The sequence below is a fragment of the Cariama cristata genome, unplaced genomic scaffold (genome assembly GCF_000690535.1).
Source record: "Cariama cristata isolate BGI_N322 unplaced genomic scaffold, ASM69053v1 scaffold9927, whole genome shotgun sequence".
NCBI classification, from domain to species: Eukaryota; Metazoa; Chordata; class Aves; order Cariamiformes; family Cariamidae; genus Cariama; species Cariama cristata.
The window spans coordinates 34,791-49,982 of record NW_009626102.1 but is presented as its reverse complement, the minus strand read 5'-3'; the positions used below and the strand labels follow the sequence as shown (position 1 = coordinate 49,982).

General features: G+C 39.9%; 1 protein-coding gene across 1 annotated transcript in view; it reads left to right on the top strand.

The window, feature by feature from the left end:
- CAST (calpastatin) overlaps positions 1-15,192 on the top strand; it is a 56,043-nt gene that overhangs the window by 25,258 nt on the left and 15,593 nt on the right. The window contains exons 6-17 of the mRNA XM_009703885.1: positions 1,251-1,307; positions 5,851-5,901; positions 6,238-6,294; positions 6,475-6,588; positions 8,187-8,282; positions 8,784-8,885; positions 10,324-10,404; positions 10,498-10,551; positions 11,136-11,231; positions 11,379-11,474; positions 12,197-12,295; positions 14,254-14,337. Of these exons, the coding sequence (XP_009702187.1) occupies positions 1,251-1,307; positions 5,851-5,901; positions 6,238-6,294; positions 6,475-6,588; positions 8,187-8,282; positions 8,784-8,885; positions 10,324-10,404; positions 10,498-10,551; positions 11,136-11,231; positions 11,379-11,474; positions 12,197-12,295; positions 14,254-14,337 (987 nt within the window). The remainder of the gene's footprint in view (positions 1-1,250; positions 1,308-5,850; positions 5,902-6,237; positions 6,295-6,474; positions 6,589-8,186; positions 8,283-8,783; positions 8,886-10,323; positions 10,405-10,497; positions 10,552-11,135; positions 11,232-11,378; positions 11,475-12,196; positions 12,296-14,253; positions 14,338-15,192) is intronic.

The window sequence follows — 15,192 nt, the reverse complement described above, 5'->3', positions numbered from 1 at the left end:
GGCAGCGGTGCGAGCCGCCACGGCCTGCGATTCCCTGACCGTCGCCGGGAAGCTCAGTACAGGTTTTGTATACCTTTCCTTTTATTTCTGTTATTAATAGTATTAATATCATTATGCTCTTTTTCAATGTTACTGTTTTATTATAGTAGTCTTAATTTCCAGCTGGTAAGTCTCTCTCCCTTTTCTCCGTCCCGTCCCCTCCCGCAGCGTCTGCTGCCCCTTCTCAGAGCCTGCCCAGCCTTAAGCCGTGACAGGGTTGTCGTGGTGCTGCGGTGCTGGAACTTGGGAAAGAATTTTTCAGTGTACTGTAAGAAAATGGGTTGATTGGAGTTTCCTGAGGGGAGGAGGGGAGAAGGGCTGAGATAAATGTGTTTCCGTTAAATGGACAGGGACTAGGGTGACAAATACAAAGGTGTAGAACGTGTATAAGGGATTCAGATGAATGTCATGGAAAAGAACAAAAAGGAAAGGAATAACTATTAAAGAGCAAATTGAGAAAAATACAGTGTTGCCTACAGATTACCTGGTGGAGGTGGTGGAAATGTATAAAAAGGTTGTTCAAAAACTTTTGTTCTCTGTCCTGATGTAGAAGGCTCTATACATTCCTGTACACATCTCTACCCATACAAAAATCCCCATCTTTTATGTGGTCAATCTGTACGTATTTACATATACGGAAACATATTATTTGCTTACGTTTCTGTAACGTGACAATTGCAAATTCTCTCTAGTGTGTATTTAGTGTAGTCAAACCTCTTACTAAGGTGTGCAAGATACTAGATACACTGGCGGGGAGAGCACGGTGTCATCATCATAGGGTACCTTTTAAATTCGGTATAGCTTTTGTCTTATTGTTGAGAAATGCTTGTACTGTGAAAAATTACGGAAATGAGAAAATTTTCCCTGTGAATGTGAGAAGTCACCCTAGGGTATAGGGTAGTAATATAGCTTCTGGGTTCATTCAGACAATGTGTGTTTTCATACAGCAAGTGGCATGGTAAAAATGAAGAGAAAATCTGGAAAAATCAGTAACTTGTGCTGTTTATTTAAATGTAAACTGTGAATGTGTGTTGTAGAAATACAGGCCAGACAGAAGATCTAAAATGATAACTCTAATTTTCAATAATAATTTACTGTTATTTTTTAGCTGAATCTCTGAAGAACTCAGGTTGCTTATGCTTGCTTAATAGAAATATGTATAACAAAGGTGAAATTAATTAATTTGTTGGTTTTTTTCTTTCTCTTGGCAGCAGTCCCTTTCTGTGGCATCCTCAAAACCACAAATTAGGAAGCCATCTGAAACAAAGGTATGAATTCGTGAAAAACTCATGCTTGCAGTTAAGCACAAATCTGTGAAGCAGTGGAGTTTCTTTTTTAACACCTTGATACTGAGTAACTTTATTTTGCATGTTTCTTGTCTTCAGCTTAGTTTCCTTTTCAGAGACTATCTAAAAAATGCTGTACAAAGCACTCGGAGGACTTTATTACAGCAATAAAAAACATTTGAATTAAAATTTTTAATTTTAGCTCTGTCACACTCTGACAAGAATATAGCTCCCCCCAGTGTAATTACAGGGTAATTTACCTAATTATAGTTTTTCACGTATTCAAAGAATTCGGGACAAGTTTCAGCTTTTAGTGTCCGTACAACTGCATCTTCTTGTTAATCTCATATCTTTGTCTGTCTGACAGCTCCCTTGCCTTTGTCCTTTACGCTTGTTCTGTCTTGTCTTATGACTAAAACTTAAGTGTCGAAGCTGTGTCATCAACCATGTGCTTTGCTGCTTAGAAGAGAGTCATAATCCTCCCTTATGCCTCTGTTGCCTAACAGAATTTACGTATATTATTTAAACAAACGATTAATGATTCTCTCCCTCTTTCATTTTCCGTAATCGTAACCGTGAAACCAACAAAAATACCGAATACCAAACTAGGCCAGCAGGGACTTGTGCAGTGGTAGAAGTTAGGGCTGTCTGCCCCTCCTGTGCGTACGAACGGAGGAACACGCACAGTGGTGAGGTTAGGAGAGGCCTCTGGAGGTCATCTGGTCCAGCCCTCCAGTCCAGGCAGAGCTGGCTCCGCAGGTAAGTCAGACTGCCCACAATACCTGCAAGTGTGCAGGTCACGCAGCGTCTTTGGGTGGCCAGTGCTGATGTTTGGTCACCTTCATTATGATGATTTTTTTTTTTCTTTTTGTCAAATGGGAAGCTCCTTTGCTGCAACTTGTATCTATTGCCTCTTGTTGTTTTAGCTTGCATCGCTGGAGACAGTCTCAGTCCATCTTCTCAGTATTTGAAGTTAGCCATTACGTTCCCCTCAACCATTTAAAACCCTTTTCTTCCGTGCACATGTGTAAGACTTGGACTGGTAGCAGTGAGCTGGATGACAATTAAACCCTTTCCGTTTGTGCACGATCATCATTACTTATAGATGAAGGTATCTGCAAGTCTCCAGTTTCATCTTCCTGCTTTGTTTGGGAGCAAACTCGTTTGTATCATGTTCGTTACTGATGCCATTCTCTGCATGGTTTAGCCCAGACAGCTGTCTAAAAATAGTTACGGTCTTTCCATACTTGAAATTTGAAATAACTCTCAGAAGAAAGTGTTAGATTTCTAATCAGATCTTTAAAACTGATGTTTGCCAGATGAGGCAAAAATAGAGTAGCAGAGGCATACTTCAGCGCTGAGAGACTGGTAAACAGAAATCCCTTTGAAACAGTGTCCTGCATTTGCATGTGTAAGACAGTTAATGTTTTCTTGAAATGTCTGTTGCATCATTTATGTTTTCCTCCTGCTGGATTAAGCAAGTCATCTGCATTTTGGCAGTAGACTTCTTTGAAAAGAAGTAAGGTGGTTGAGTCACTTTCATTTCTAGTCCTAAATTTCTTACAAATTAACAACTCTTTCCTAATTGCCTGCTATAACCGCGTCTCATTTGTCTTTCTTAGAGTCTCTCTAGTGAGCAACTGTTCTTGAACGTGCTCTGGACTCCTCCTTAGCTTTCATTTCTGTGTATGTGAATCCTTTGTCTCAACTTAACCCGCAGTATTAGGCCCCTCTGAGAAAGCTGTGGGTTACAGAAGCAGAGGAAGGCATGTGGAAGGTCTTGTTTTGTAGGCAAAGCCCCGGGGGTTGGGTGGGAAGGTTGGAGGACAAGGGTGGAGGGTAGGCACCCTGTCACTTTCACTGGAAGAATGGAGGAGGTAGGGTGCTGCTGCTGTCACAGACAGAAACACATCCCTTTCGGCTTCCTTCCTTTTGCACGCATTTGTGGAACCGCACTGTAAATGAGGGAACTTGTTTAGAAATGTTATTTTTCTTTTCCAGGCTGTTTTTCAGTTTCCTGAGTCAGTGTAAAATGTGGCCTCTCAGATGCTGGCACAGTGCAGGTGGAAGCAGGCAGTACGAGGGGAGAGAGGTGGAAGATCTTTTTTTTCCGTAGGAGTACAGTGTACACTGTGAAGTGATCCTATGGCTTCAGGCTGTGACTGGTCACAGCTGACTTTGTTTAAAGGATGACTGAATAGTTGCCTTTGCATCTGTAGTCTCCTACTAAAATTGTTGGTTTGACTTGCCTGGTAATAACTTTTTTTAATTGCATTTGAGCGTTGTTATTGCTAAAAGTGTATCTAAATAGATGTGTCTGTGCGTGTGTGTGTGCGTGAGCATGTATGTGTTCATGATCATGCTTTAATGTGGCCTTGGCATCTTCACAAGTGTGTAAGTCTTGAATCAAAGCATCGCCCATATGAGTCCGTATATTCTTCAGCATTGTCATCGATAAATTTATAGTATGAGCGATTCTGCACATTTTAAAAGATATACAAGAATAATGAATAATATATACCCTACCAAAAAAATACATTAAATACTTAGTAAACTAGTATTTACAATTAAAAAAAAAAAAGGCACGCAGTTGCTAATAACTGGTTTGGCAGGCTGAGAATTTGAATTTATGTTCTGTAAAACTGTTGTCAGGTGTTGACAGAAATGCAGGTAAATATATTTTATTGTCCTGCAAAAAAGATGTTTTTACTTTTCTTCTGAAAAGCACATAAGGAAAACCTGAATTTATGCTCTAACAGCAGGGAGCTTGAAGTCTGAGCAGGCAGCAGTCCCACAGCAGGAAGAGTCAAACTGTATGTTTCTTGAACCTCTGTTGCATTTCTTTGCAGCCTCGCTGCAGAAGGACATCTCATGTCAGATGGACTCTTTCCTTTAGGTGTCACATAAACGTGTCTGACCTTTTTTAGCTTAAAAACTGAGAAAATCTAGGATTACCTTTTCAATATAGGATTATTTAGTGTACAGGTACACAAATAGATGTATGTGTCTTTGAGCTAACCATATGGTAGTCATGTAACGAGGATGTACCAGTGGGAGCATATAAAGTGTGACTGAATCTGAAAAGTACTGTGTTTTAATCAGGTTAGAAGTCAAGAGAAAATCCAAAGGGAGGAATTGAGAGGTTAAGTTTTGGTTTTGTTTTTTTTTTTTTTTAAAATTATTACTTTATTTTAAATTTTTCCCCACTTTGGAGTTTGAGAAGTTTTTGTCCTCCTTCTCCATCAATATTTTACCTGCTGTGACTGACTTGTGCGTGGTGATGCGTTCTTCACTGTGGTCTACAGCTTTGAGACCTTTGCCAAGCTTATGCCTGGGCATCTATGTTTTCATGCATGTTTAGGATTTCCCAACCACATGTCTGTGGTTCAGTATGTGGGTGTCAGTACTTGCATAACAAATGGTAAACAAATTTAGCAAATTTCTCTATGTGGTCAGCTAGAAAACAGGAGCTGGATGTATCTAAATAGTAATTAATGCTCAGCAGCTGAAGTGAAAAAATTTAAATTACTACCTAATAGATTTGTATGGGGGGGTGTTCACTGACTTTTAGTAGGCTACTGGGGAGAAAACCTTGTTAGTAACTTTAAATATGCTTGGTGTATTAGTAAGATAGAGGGGATAAGGACGGCTTCTGTCTGTGGCCCCTTGTTTCCTTGGTGGAGTTCAAAACCTCTCTGCTGCAGGTGGATACAGCACAAGGAGAGACGATACTGGTGCTCCCCGCCACCTCCAGAGAAAGCGTAGGGATGCCAGGCCCAGGGGGGAAAAGGGCCTAGGCATCGGGGTTGGCATCTCCTGCCATGTACCCCCTGCAGCCGGTGCTGTCCCTAGCAGATCAGGTCGCTCTCCCCTGGGTCCGTCAGCTCCCCTGGCCATTCAAGTGGGCAGAGCCTTGGAGGCTCACACAGTAGGCAACAGCCTTCTCTTGGGCATCTCTTGATGACGTTGCAGTAGCCACGTTGGCTCTTTTAGTGTTAATTGTGGCACAGCTGCCGTAGCAAGCGCAAGGAAAAATAGTAAGAAAAATATGATGAGGAGGCTGGCATTTCCATTTTTCTTTCTTCTTATCAGATGTAACTGTTCTTTAATTTTTCAGTGTTTGTTCGTACCTGTGTTTCTACTAGTACTGCTTACTGTATTTTGGCTTGAGGTGGATCACAGGAATCAACTTTGTGGCATGGCTGCAGAAAATTTTCAGGTGTAAATCAAACTGTTCAGTGTATTCGTTGAATATCTTCTTTCCCTCTCTTTCGATCCTTCATCTGAGGAGTGTGTGCATGTGTGTCTGTGTGTGTTTGCACACATTTGAATACCCTTAGATTGCTGGAGTGGAGGTCTGTGCCAGGATGTTTTAAACTGCAAGATCAAAGCAGTTTGTATTGGTTACATAGCATGTGTGCTCACGAGTGTGAACCTGTCTAGTGTTCTTCTTTACATAAGCCAACCCCTTAGAAATAAACAAGCATATTAATCTCTGTCTGAATATATGTTCCTTGTATTTCAGTCCTCACCAAAAACCAAAACAGAATCTGGAAAACACATGGAGTCAGCCAAGGTAAATACTTATCTTTGACCTTTGGCGAATGGTTGTACTTTGCTCTTTGACTGACTTTGAAAAAAAGAGGCTAAAATCTTTGCTACTGCTGTGCCACACGAAACTGCCGTGTGATTAGTAACATACCTGTGTGCAAAAGAGCTGGGAGCTAACAAGTGTGGAAATGCAGTGTTTGGGTGGAACGGTCAGGATGGTTTGTTGCTTCATGAGAGCTTCGGAAGTGTTTGTTAACCAGCTTTAAATCTGTCTTGTGCTTATTTGAACTAGTGTAGATCATATTCTGTAGTGTTGAATGGTGGTAAGGGTAAATGATCTCAATTTTTTATTTTATGACAGCCATCAGACTCTCAAAATAAACAGCCATCTGAAGAGAGGCAAAAGGAACCCAGTGGTGTAAGTTGTATGATTTTTCTCTCTTTTTTTCTTTTCGAGTGAGGGTTTCTTGTGGTATTTTTCTTCTTTCTTTCTCTCTTGCTCTCTTTCTTTTAAAAAAAATAATTAAAAAAACCAAATCAAACAAAGCCAGCCCGTAAGTATTTCTGTATCTAATGATAATAGTTTATCTCTACACAGGCAAAAAACGAAACCTCACCTGTGACAACAACTTCTAAACCAAAGAATACAGGAGAAGTAACTGCAACTCAAGCTGACCAGCCTCCACAAGCAACCTCCACAGAGACAGCAAAGGTGTAGTAGAAATGGCAATCCAATTTTTATTATTTATGTTACTGTGGGTGTTAGAAATCCATGCCAAGGTGGATTCTTATGCTGAATATTGTAAAGTGAGACTGAAAACCACAATGTAGAAAAGCTCAAAAACTGTCTTGTCTTTAAAGGTGTGTATGACAAACCTCCTTGTGCTGCTCTAAAATCTGGGACTTAGAAACTTTGCGCTTTACCCAGTAATTACCTTAAACAACGTCCTGAATATACCACTTCCAGCTAACCCATGAGAGCATTAATGGATAAGCATCAGCTGCAGATAGAACTGCCCAGCCAGATGGTATTGGTAGTTTGTGCTGGTTGTTTGGTGATCCTGATGTGCATCCACCTTTTGTTGTCCTCTTCATACATCTGTTTTCATTGTCCAACACACTCTGGCTGTTAGCCAAGCAACTAACATTAAGATTATCACTGTTGTCAGCCTGTGTCCATGTGTTACATGTTTGGGGCTCCTCTGTCATTCGTGCAAGCTTTTTGCAAGTTCCTTGCGGCTATGTGGGTGTAATTGGTTTTTTGTCAGTCTCTTCCCTTACCTCTTCACTACTGAAGGTGAACAGAAGGGACCGTCTGCTCAGTCAGTCAAATGCTTTGTTTATATGAGCATTGCCATCATGGAGCTCCTTCGCCTGTGAATGTTCAGGCATGTTTGCAGTAGCAGTGTTGGCTCCAAATGGTGCGAGTCAGCAGGTTGTCTGTTTGCAGTAGGGTAGCTGTATGGCCTGACTGCGAGACTCTGAAAAAAAACTAGGAAGAGAAAGATTGGGGAAGAAGTTGGGGAGGGGTCATTTCAGAGGAGCAAGTGGAGAAAAAGCTGGAGCAAAAGTGTGTGGTAGAGTCAGGATCTAGATCTTTTCCTCTTCTGCTCTGCATGTGTCTGGGTGACAAGACCAGAGTGACATGAAGGACTCCTGCAGCTCTACTACAACCCACTTCTTTTCCAGTAAATGAGGGTGTCAGTAATGCAGAAGTCTGCGTTTTGTGTTGGTGTTGGTCCTGCACCTGACTCCCTGAAGCAGTTTTCACCCTACCTATTGGAGCAGTATTTGCTGCTGGCATTAATGGTGCATTGAGAGTATCGGGTATAAATGAAAGCTTGCAAAAGAGACTTGAAAAGGGCCTCATAGTCTTTCTGCACTGCGGATTTCTTTTACTGGCAAAGTAAAACAAAGAGGCAGAGTACTTAAAATAGCATGCTTGCTTTCTCACAGCAAAATCACACAGGAAACAGAGTAAGTTTCTGTAGTATTGCAGGTAGATGATACCTTGCTCTGCCCAAGCATCTGGGCACTGTGCAGGTGCATTAGCCAGTTGCTGGTTCCCAAAAAATATGCGCAGCCTCAGAGTTGGAGATTTTAGGCTGTCATGCAAGCTGCAGCTACTCAACTTCCAGACCACTCAGCCAGTAGTTAGAACCAGCTTACCATTTTTATTCGAAGTGTAGATGAAGGGGGGCGATAGATATGCATGCCTGAGTAGAACATCTCTGTTTTACTTTGTTTTGTCTCTAGAATTTTTAACATAGGGCCATATAATAAATGTTAATTTTTGTCTTATTTCTGCAGCCAAAGTCTGAGAAGATGTCCGTAGTGGCTGGTGCAGCTGGTGCAGGCACAGCCAGTGCAAGTGTGGTTACTGCACCTGATAAGTCAAGTACTGAGGTTAGTAAAGAGAGTCCCAGACAAATGCTTCGTTTGTAAAAATGTATCAGAGAGTGTTTCTCTCTCTGGAGCACTTAATCTTCAGAAAAAAAAATAAATTGGTAAGTGCTGAAGTGTTGCTACACTGTAGTTATGTATGGTGGTGAAGGACTATGTGAAAGAATAGGTAACAGACTAGTGGCACATCATTTGTATTTTGTCAAATAGGACTTACTTAGAATCACTTTTACCACAGCTAGCATAAAATTAATTAGTCTTTATCTTCAGTTATGCTTGTATATGTACATGTGTATATCAGCTGGTATATAAATACAAATGATCTTGTTACTGGCCCTGACTTTAAGAACAGTTCTCACTAAAAAATTTGGCAAGTGCAGGACCTACTGAAAGAAAGCTTTTGGTTTGGTTTCCAGGAGTTTTCTACAGATTCACCCGATGATTCAGAGTTTTTTTTTCCTTGTACAACTTGATAACTTTTATAATGGTTTTCTTATTTTTTAGCCTGATATGGATGAGTCGGCACTAGATAGCCTAATAGAAACCCTAGGTGGACCTGAAGAAGATGTGCCTACTACTCCCATTTACACTGGTCCGGAAGTTACGGTAATTTACATTTTTAATTTTTATTTTTTTAGAAGATTCACCTCTAAAATAGTCTGTAGTTGCTCACAACTACATTGATCCAGTATTTATCGCTTTGATCTGCTAAGAGGTAAAAGAGAGTTTCCACATTTGCACTTTAGTGTTTTTTTCAGTAATACAGAAATGATACAGTTATGTATGTAGTGTCCTGGTTTTGGCTGAAACAGGACCGGTTCTCCTTTCAGTAGATTTTCCTTCAATTCAATTTCTTCTAAGTAACTGCACTTTCTGAAGTCAACTACATGTTTTTCAGACAGTGTCTGCTTTTAGAATTGACAACACTCGTTGTTTGTAGTTGTTACCAAGGTAAAGGTAGGACTGGTATGCAGAAAGGCCCGTGTTTGTACTTATTCCTGTGGGAACCAAAGTCACTGCTGGCTCTCTTGTGGTCCACAAGTGAAGAGGCATAAAAGGGTTTCACCCGCAGGAGGGAGCGGGCAGAAAAGGTGACTGAAAATTGACCAACAAAATATTCTTTCCCATGCACATCATACTCAGTATAAAGCTAAGGGATTGCTGGGGTCGGCCCTTCTTCTTTCATGGCCGACATTGTTGTGCCGGATGCCCATCCTACCATGTCAGTGGTGCAAGCCACCATGGCACATAATCTTCTTGTTGTCATTGGGAAGCTGAATATTGGATTTGTGGGGTTTTTTATTTCTATTATTAGTATTATTGGTATTATACTCTTTTTCATTGTTACTCTTCTATTAAAATAGTTTTGATTTTCCAGCCCATAAGTCTCTCTCCCTTTTCTCCTTTCCTTCCCCTCTGGGGAAGGGGTTAATGGAGAGCCTCTGTTGTCCACTTTACTTGTCAGCCAAGCCTTAAGTGGTGACAAGTAGAAAACAATAAAGTGTCAACAAAGAAAGTCTGTTGCTTTTTGAACTGACTTCCAAGTATGGTCTGCAACGGATTTACAAAAGGCAGTGATGAAGGTATAAAAGAGTGTAAACAACCTAGAAGATTTAATTTCTACTTGAGAAAGAGTAAAGTGTTGAGAATTTGGGGAAGAATGCATACTTTCCTAAGTTTGAATGGGAGAGTAACATAAGAAAAATTAAGATTACAAGCTCAGTGTCTCAGTATGGTACTCAGCCATGGTAAAAATTTTGGCATTCTATGGTCTGAGACACTGAAATGACTTACGTTAATGCAGAAGGAATCTGGCAGTGGAGATGCAGAGTTTTGCTGGGTGACATGTGTTGTTGAAGCTAGTCAAGGTGCATATGCATGACACTAGATTCAGAAAGGCACAGTCTAGGATTGGCCTTCTGACCTAGCCATTTTCTTTCCTCACATTTTCTTTCTGGAAGCATCACTGTAGATAGCTTTACATTAGAAATTTATTTCAATAAACAAAAGTACAGAAACATTCATGTGTGCATTCTTTTCATAGGAAGATATATCTTCAAGATACTTGGAAGAAATGGGTAAACGGGAAGGTAGTCTCCCTCCAGAGTATGTTAAATTGTTGAAGGTTAGTGAGTTAAAAAAATATTCTTCATGTGTGTTTTCTTTCATATTGTATGTTTTTACTTCCCATTTACTACAAAATTAATTCTCATTTTAGAGCAAAGGGGATGGCAAAGATGGAGTCCCACCAAAAGTAGATGAAGGAGATGAAGTAAGACTTATTTTTTTGTACTGGAAGGTGAAAATAACCCAATTATCATTGGATTCCTAGGAAAATTCAAATGTTACCTATCTTCCAAAAATCCCAGGAAGTGGGAAATGGCTGTACGGTGCCAGATAACAGATACTGATAAAACTAAATAGAACTTGGCACAGATGGTTTTAATAAAGAAGTAGGAATTTTGAAGACACTGACTGAAGTTGAAACAAGTCAGATAAATGCTCATGGAGATATTTGGCGTAATAGTAACAAAGGGAATGAATTGTAGCTGTGCATGCAGGAGTCTCTTTGTTATGTCTTTAGCAAAGATGATTTGAATTTCTATACTTAGCAAGAGAATTCTGTAGACCAGCTTAATTTTACTGTTGATAAGTTTAACATAAAAAATAAAAGCTTATCTGAAAAATTAATCAACCAGTGAGGGGAAATATCTGTGGTTTTTCTGTGACAGCAACATGTGCTTGTGAGGTCATTGTGTGAGTAAGTATGGAGCACACTCAGATTTTGAACTGAGTTTGACAGTGTTGATATTCAAACTTAAATAATCATAACCTAGTTTGCAATTTCTTGGTCAGAAACCAATGACAGATGATGAGCTTGCGGAGGCCCTGTCATCTGACTTTGCCTGTAGTACTGCTTCTGCTGAAAAAAAGAAGACAAGTCTGACAGAGGTATTGAGATTTTTCTTGCCACTGCATGCCTTTATTGCAATGGAACATTGCCATTATTGTCTTGATATTTCACTTTAAAATTATCTTGACAATTTTCCCCTTCTTTTTATTTTTGCAAATTTGCCTGTAATTTCGTGCCTCTCATAGAAGCCAAGTAAGGAAGGAGAAATCGTGCAAGCACAAGCAGCAAGTTCAGTCAAGACATCAGCTCCTCCTAAGGAGAAGAAAACAAAATCAGAAGAGGTATACATAGCCATTCTTTGACTAGTTAACTTCTAATTAAAATTTACAAGCACATGTCATGTTTTGTATGTGCTTGATTTTGTAAAGATGCTCATCATCTTCATTTTCAGTTGTAAATCCTATTTATCATAGAAAGTATAGAAATAAGAGGAATTGCCATTGCTCAGACTCTGCTGTACCTTAAAGATCTGGCCTTAGTAGGTCAGATGATTTTCCTTCTGGATTCTTCTAACTGCAGCTCTTCTGACTAGAGGCAATGGAGTAGAAAGATGTATGCGTTTTCTTAGCTATGTAAGGTGTGTTTAAAGCTTGGATATGATGTAATTTTCTCATGTTTTACAAGCCTTTCTTTTTTCCTCTGCAGACAGCAAGTGTGACCTTAGACTTTCTGGGTTTGCCATGTCAAAGCATATTGTAATTGTGTTACATGACACTGTGCTTTTTTTTGGTTTTGTTTTTGTTGGTTGGTTGGTTGGTTTTGTTTTTTTTTTACTTTTCGTCTCTCCTTAAGAGGAGATACGTCTTGATTAGACTGTACTGACCTTATTAGGTAATTTTCCATATCCTGCAATGTGATGTTAAGGAAATTAGGTAAACCCAAATAGAAATGACCGGTCTGGTGCTGACTGTTTGCTTCATATACAGCGTAAAAGATATGTAAGGTAAAACCTGTGTCAGTTTAAAGAAACAATGAAATTATTTGCATGTTTTCTTAAATACAGGAAATGAAAGATGATGCAGTGGAAGCTCTTCTTGATACTCTTGGTGGACCTGAACCTGAACCTGAAGAAGATCTTACCCCTGTTGTAGAGGTGTCAGAGGTATAATCTTACTCCTTTTTACAGTGGCTTTCAGACTGTCCTGTGGAATCCTGAGTCTTGTTTGTTAAGACACTGTGCAAATGTGTAAAATAATAACAAAGTCACTTTCATATCAAAGGCCTAAGGAATGTCTGAGTCTTATGTGATTAAGAAAATTAAGAAATGAAGAAATCCCAGGTGGATACAGGTAGAATAGAATATAGTAAGATAGTCTGGAAAATTCTAAGCATTTCATTTGGCTGTACAAGCATACATACATACACCTTTCCCTATGTTAGCTACAGTTGCTCTGTTTTGTTCCCCAAGCTCTGGGTACGATTTATACCAAGGTTGTTTTGCACATACTTGCTGTTTGATTTTTTATTAACTTTTGGGGGTTTAGTGCATATACGCCTTTTTCCATTAGACCCCACTATCTTTCTAATTTAGGTCTTGCCTTTTGCTGTGTCTTCTAAGACTTTGGTTTTTCTTCAACAGTTAGATTTTAACAGTTGGCCTGTGCTTGCGTGTTAAGCTTTGACTCTTTAGTTTAGTTTTGCAAACTCTGCCTATAATCCTACTAATATTTTCCCCTGTCTTCACTTACAGCTGTCACGGTCCACTCAGTAATGGTCTCGTGATGGTTCGTTAAACTCCGGTCTTGAAGTGCAAAAACAAAGGCGAAAACGCCAAAGGGGTTTTGTTTCAATCAATCAGTGTAACTTTATTATGTTGCCCGTAAAGCGGCGTGCAATAGGTAAAAAGAGTAAAGAGGAAAGAAAAGGTAAAGTAAAAAGAAATAGGGAGAGAATTATAGCTACCACCACAGGTCCAAGGCGTCCCTATGGTCCCGGGTCTGGCAGCGTCCCATCGGTCCTTCTGATCATCGTAATCTCTGGTGGGGAAAACTTCCAAACTTTGGTTGTTAAGGAGCATCTTTTATGCTGAGCAACACACCTTGCCCCCTCCTCTGTCCCATGGACCACTGCCAACCTCCACCTTCCCGCCGCCTCCCCGAACAAGACTTTTGCGCATCCTCAAGGAGGCGTGTCTTAGGCGTGGTTTGCCTTGGAGGCGGGGGGCCTTTGGCTAGGAGGGGGGTTTTCATATTACTTCGGCTAGGAGGTGTGTTTTTCATATTATAATGAGGAAAGTTCACCTAAGGTTCAAGTTTTCTTGCCTGTTGCTGAGACAGCAGGTGAGATCCATCTTTTTTGACAGATGGAATGTGGTTTTATCTCGGCTGTTACTTTCAGTCCCAGGTAGTGGAGAACAGTACAGTGTTTTCCCGTACCATGGAGTCCTCCCTTTTCGGGTGTTGGTGTCCTTGTATCATCTCCAAGTTTCTATTGATGATGTTGAGACATTACTGTTCTTTTGGGCCAACTTCGGACCGACTCTCACAACAGCTCAGAGCAAACAAATGACAGGGAAATAGTAGAAAGTCATTTGTTGCCAAGAGAAGATGTTGGAGCTCAATTTTGACAAAAAAAAGAGCGTGTTGTATTGCAGATTCAGTTGGTCTGGGCCTTTGGATAACTTTGTGGATGCATTGCTTCAGGAAGGAGTTCCAGGGAATTAAAAGCTGTGTTTCAGTAGCAGTGATGGAAGAAGGTACATAATTACAGCTTGTATAGTCAGAGTGATGAAATCAAAGGAAACCTAAGGATTTTGTACATCCCAAAAATTCTAAAAGTACCTGCCACAAGGTATGGCTCTGAATAGTATCTGAAGTTTTTTAGAATTTAAAATAATATAGCCATATTCACATATGGCATTGATTCTTAAACCATGATGATCTTACCACAGAAATTTGATAGGAATAAATTGAGGAATTTTAGTATCTTGATATATGGAATAGTTTTATCTGATGCCAGTACTACTTCAAACAGTAGGCGGAAGAATGTTGATGGTGAAGTTGAGTGTACTTTGCGTTTTTAACTTCTCTAAGTGGTTTTTTTTTGTTCTTTCTTTTTAAGGCAAAAGCTAAAGAGAGAAAAGAAAAAAAGGCTGGAGAACGTGAAGATACCATACCTCCAGAATACAGGTTAACACCAGAGTTGGTAAGTTTTGCATATCTTCATAGCTTTGTAAATGGGGCACTGTATCTAACACTTTCTTTGTCACAAAGAGGGGAAGGACATGGGGAAAAGAAGCAAAACTAGTATTTAATCAGTGGCTTTCTTCCGCTGTTGATTTCTGTCTCTCTAGTTTCCTTCCCTTCCTCGGTGGGCATGACTGGGTTTTTCAGGCATTCTGAGCAAAGATCTGATATTCCCAGGTCACACATTCCTTCTCCAGGAGTGGTGTTACTTCTTTCTGATTTTAAACCTCGGTGCTGTAAAATCCATCCTTTTACAGAAGTGCTGTTGGGTATCACTTTGTAATGTAACCTTGAAACACTATTGCAAAATGGTATGAAAAGTACACTAATTTTTTCAGACTGTCACTTCAAGTGATGGAGATTTGTTCAAGGTTAAGCAAAACAACAGTAGAACTGGGTCTGTTTTCTGTAAAGTTCAGAATTGAAAGTTTTTGCAACCGTTATTAGTATAACTCATGTTAACAATATTGCTATGTAAACTGGCTTTGCTGGACCTGAATGTTAACATTCTGTTTTGAAAGGAGCAGTTTTACCCCTCTTTTTAGAGATGCCAATACAGCCTGACTACAGACCTGGGATTTAACCCCCTATTTGGTCAAATGCAAATGTTTGTCTTTTGCCCTCAAAGCTTGTTTTACTGCTGCATTAATTCCTGTTTTGGTTTACTATGGAATTAGTTCCTGCTGCGTGATACTGATAGGAATGAAAACTTCTTGGTCTCTTGGCCCAGTTGTATTGTGCTGACATGACTTTTGCTTTCTTAAACCACTTACCTGGCCATGTAAGAATTCCCCTTGTTTAGGGGAATTCCTGT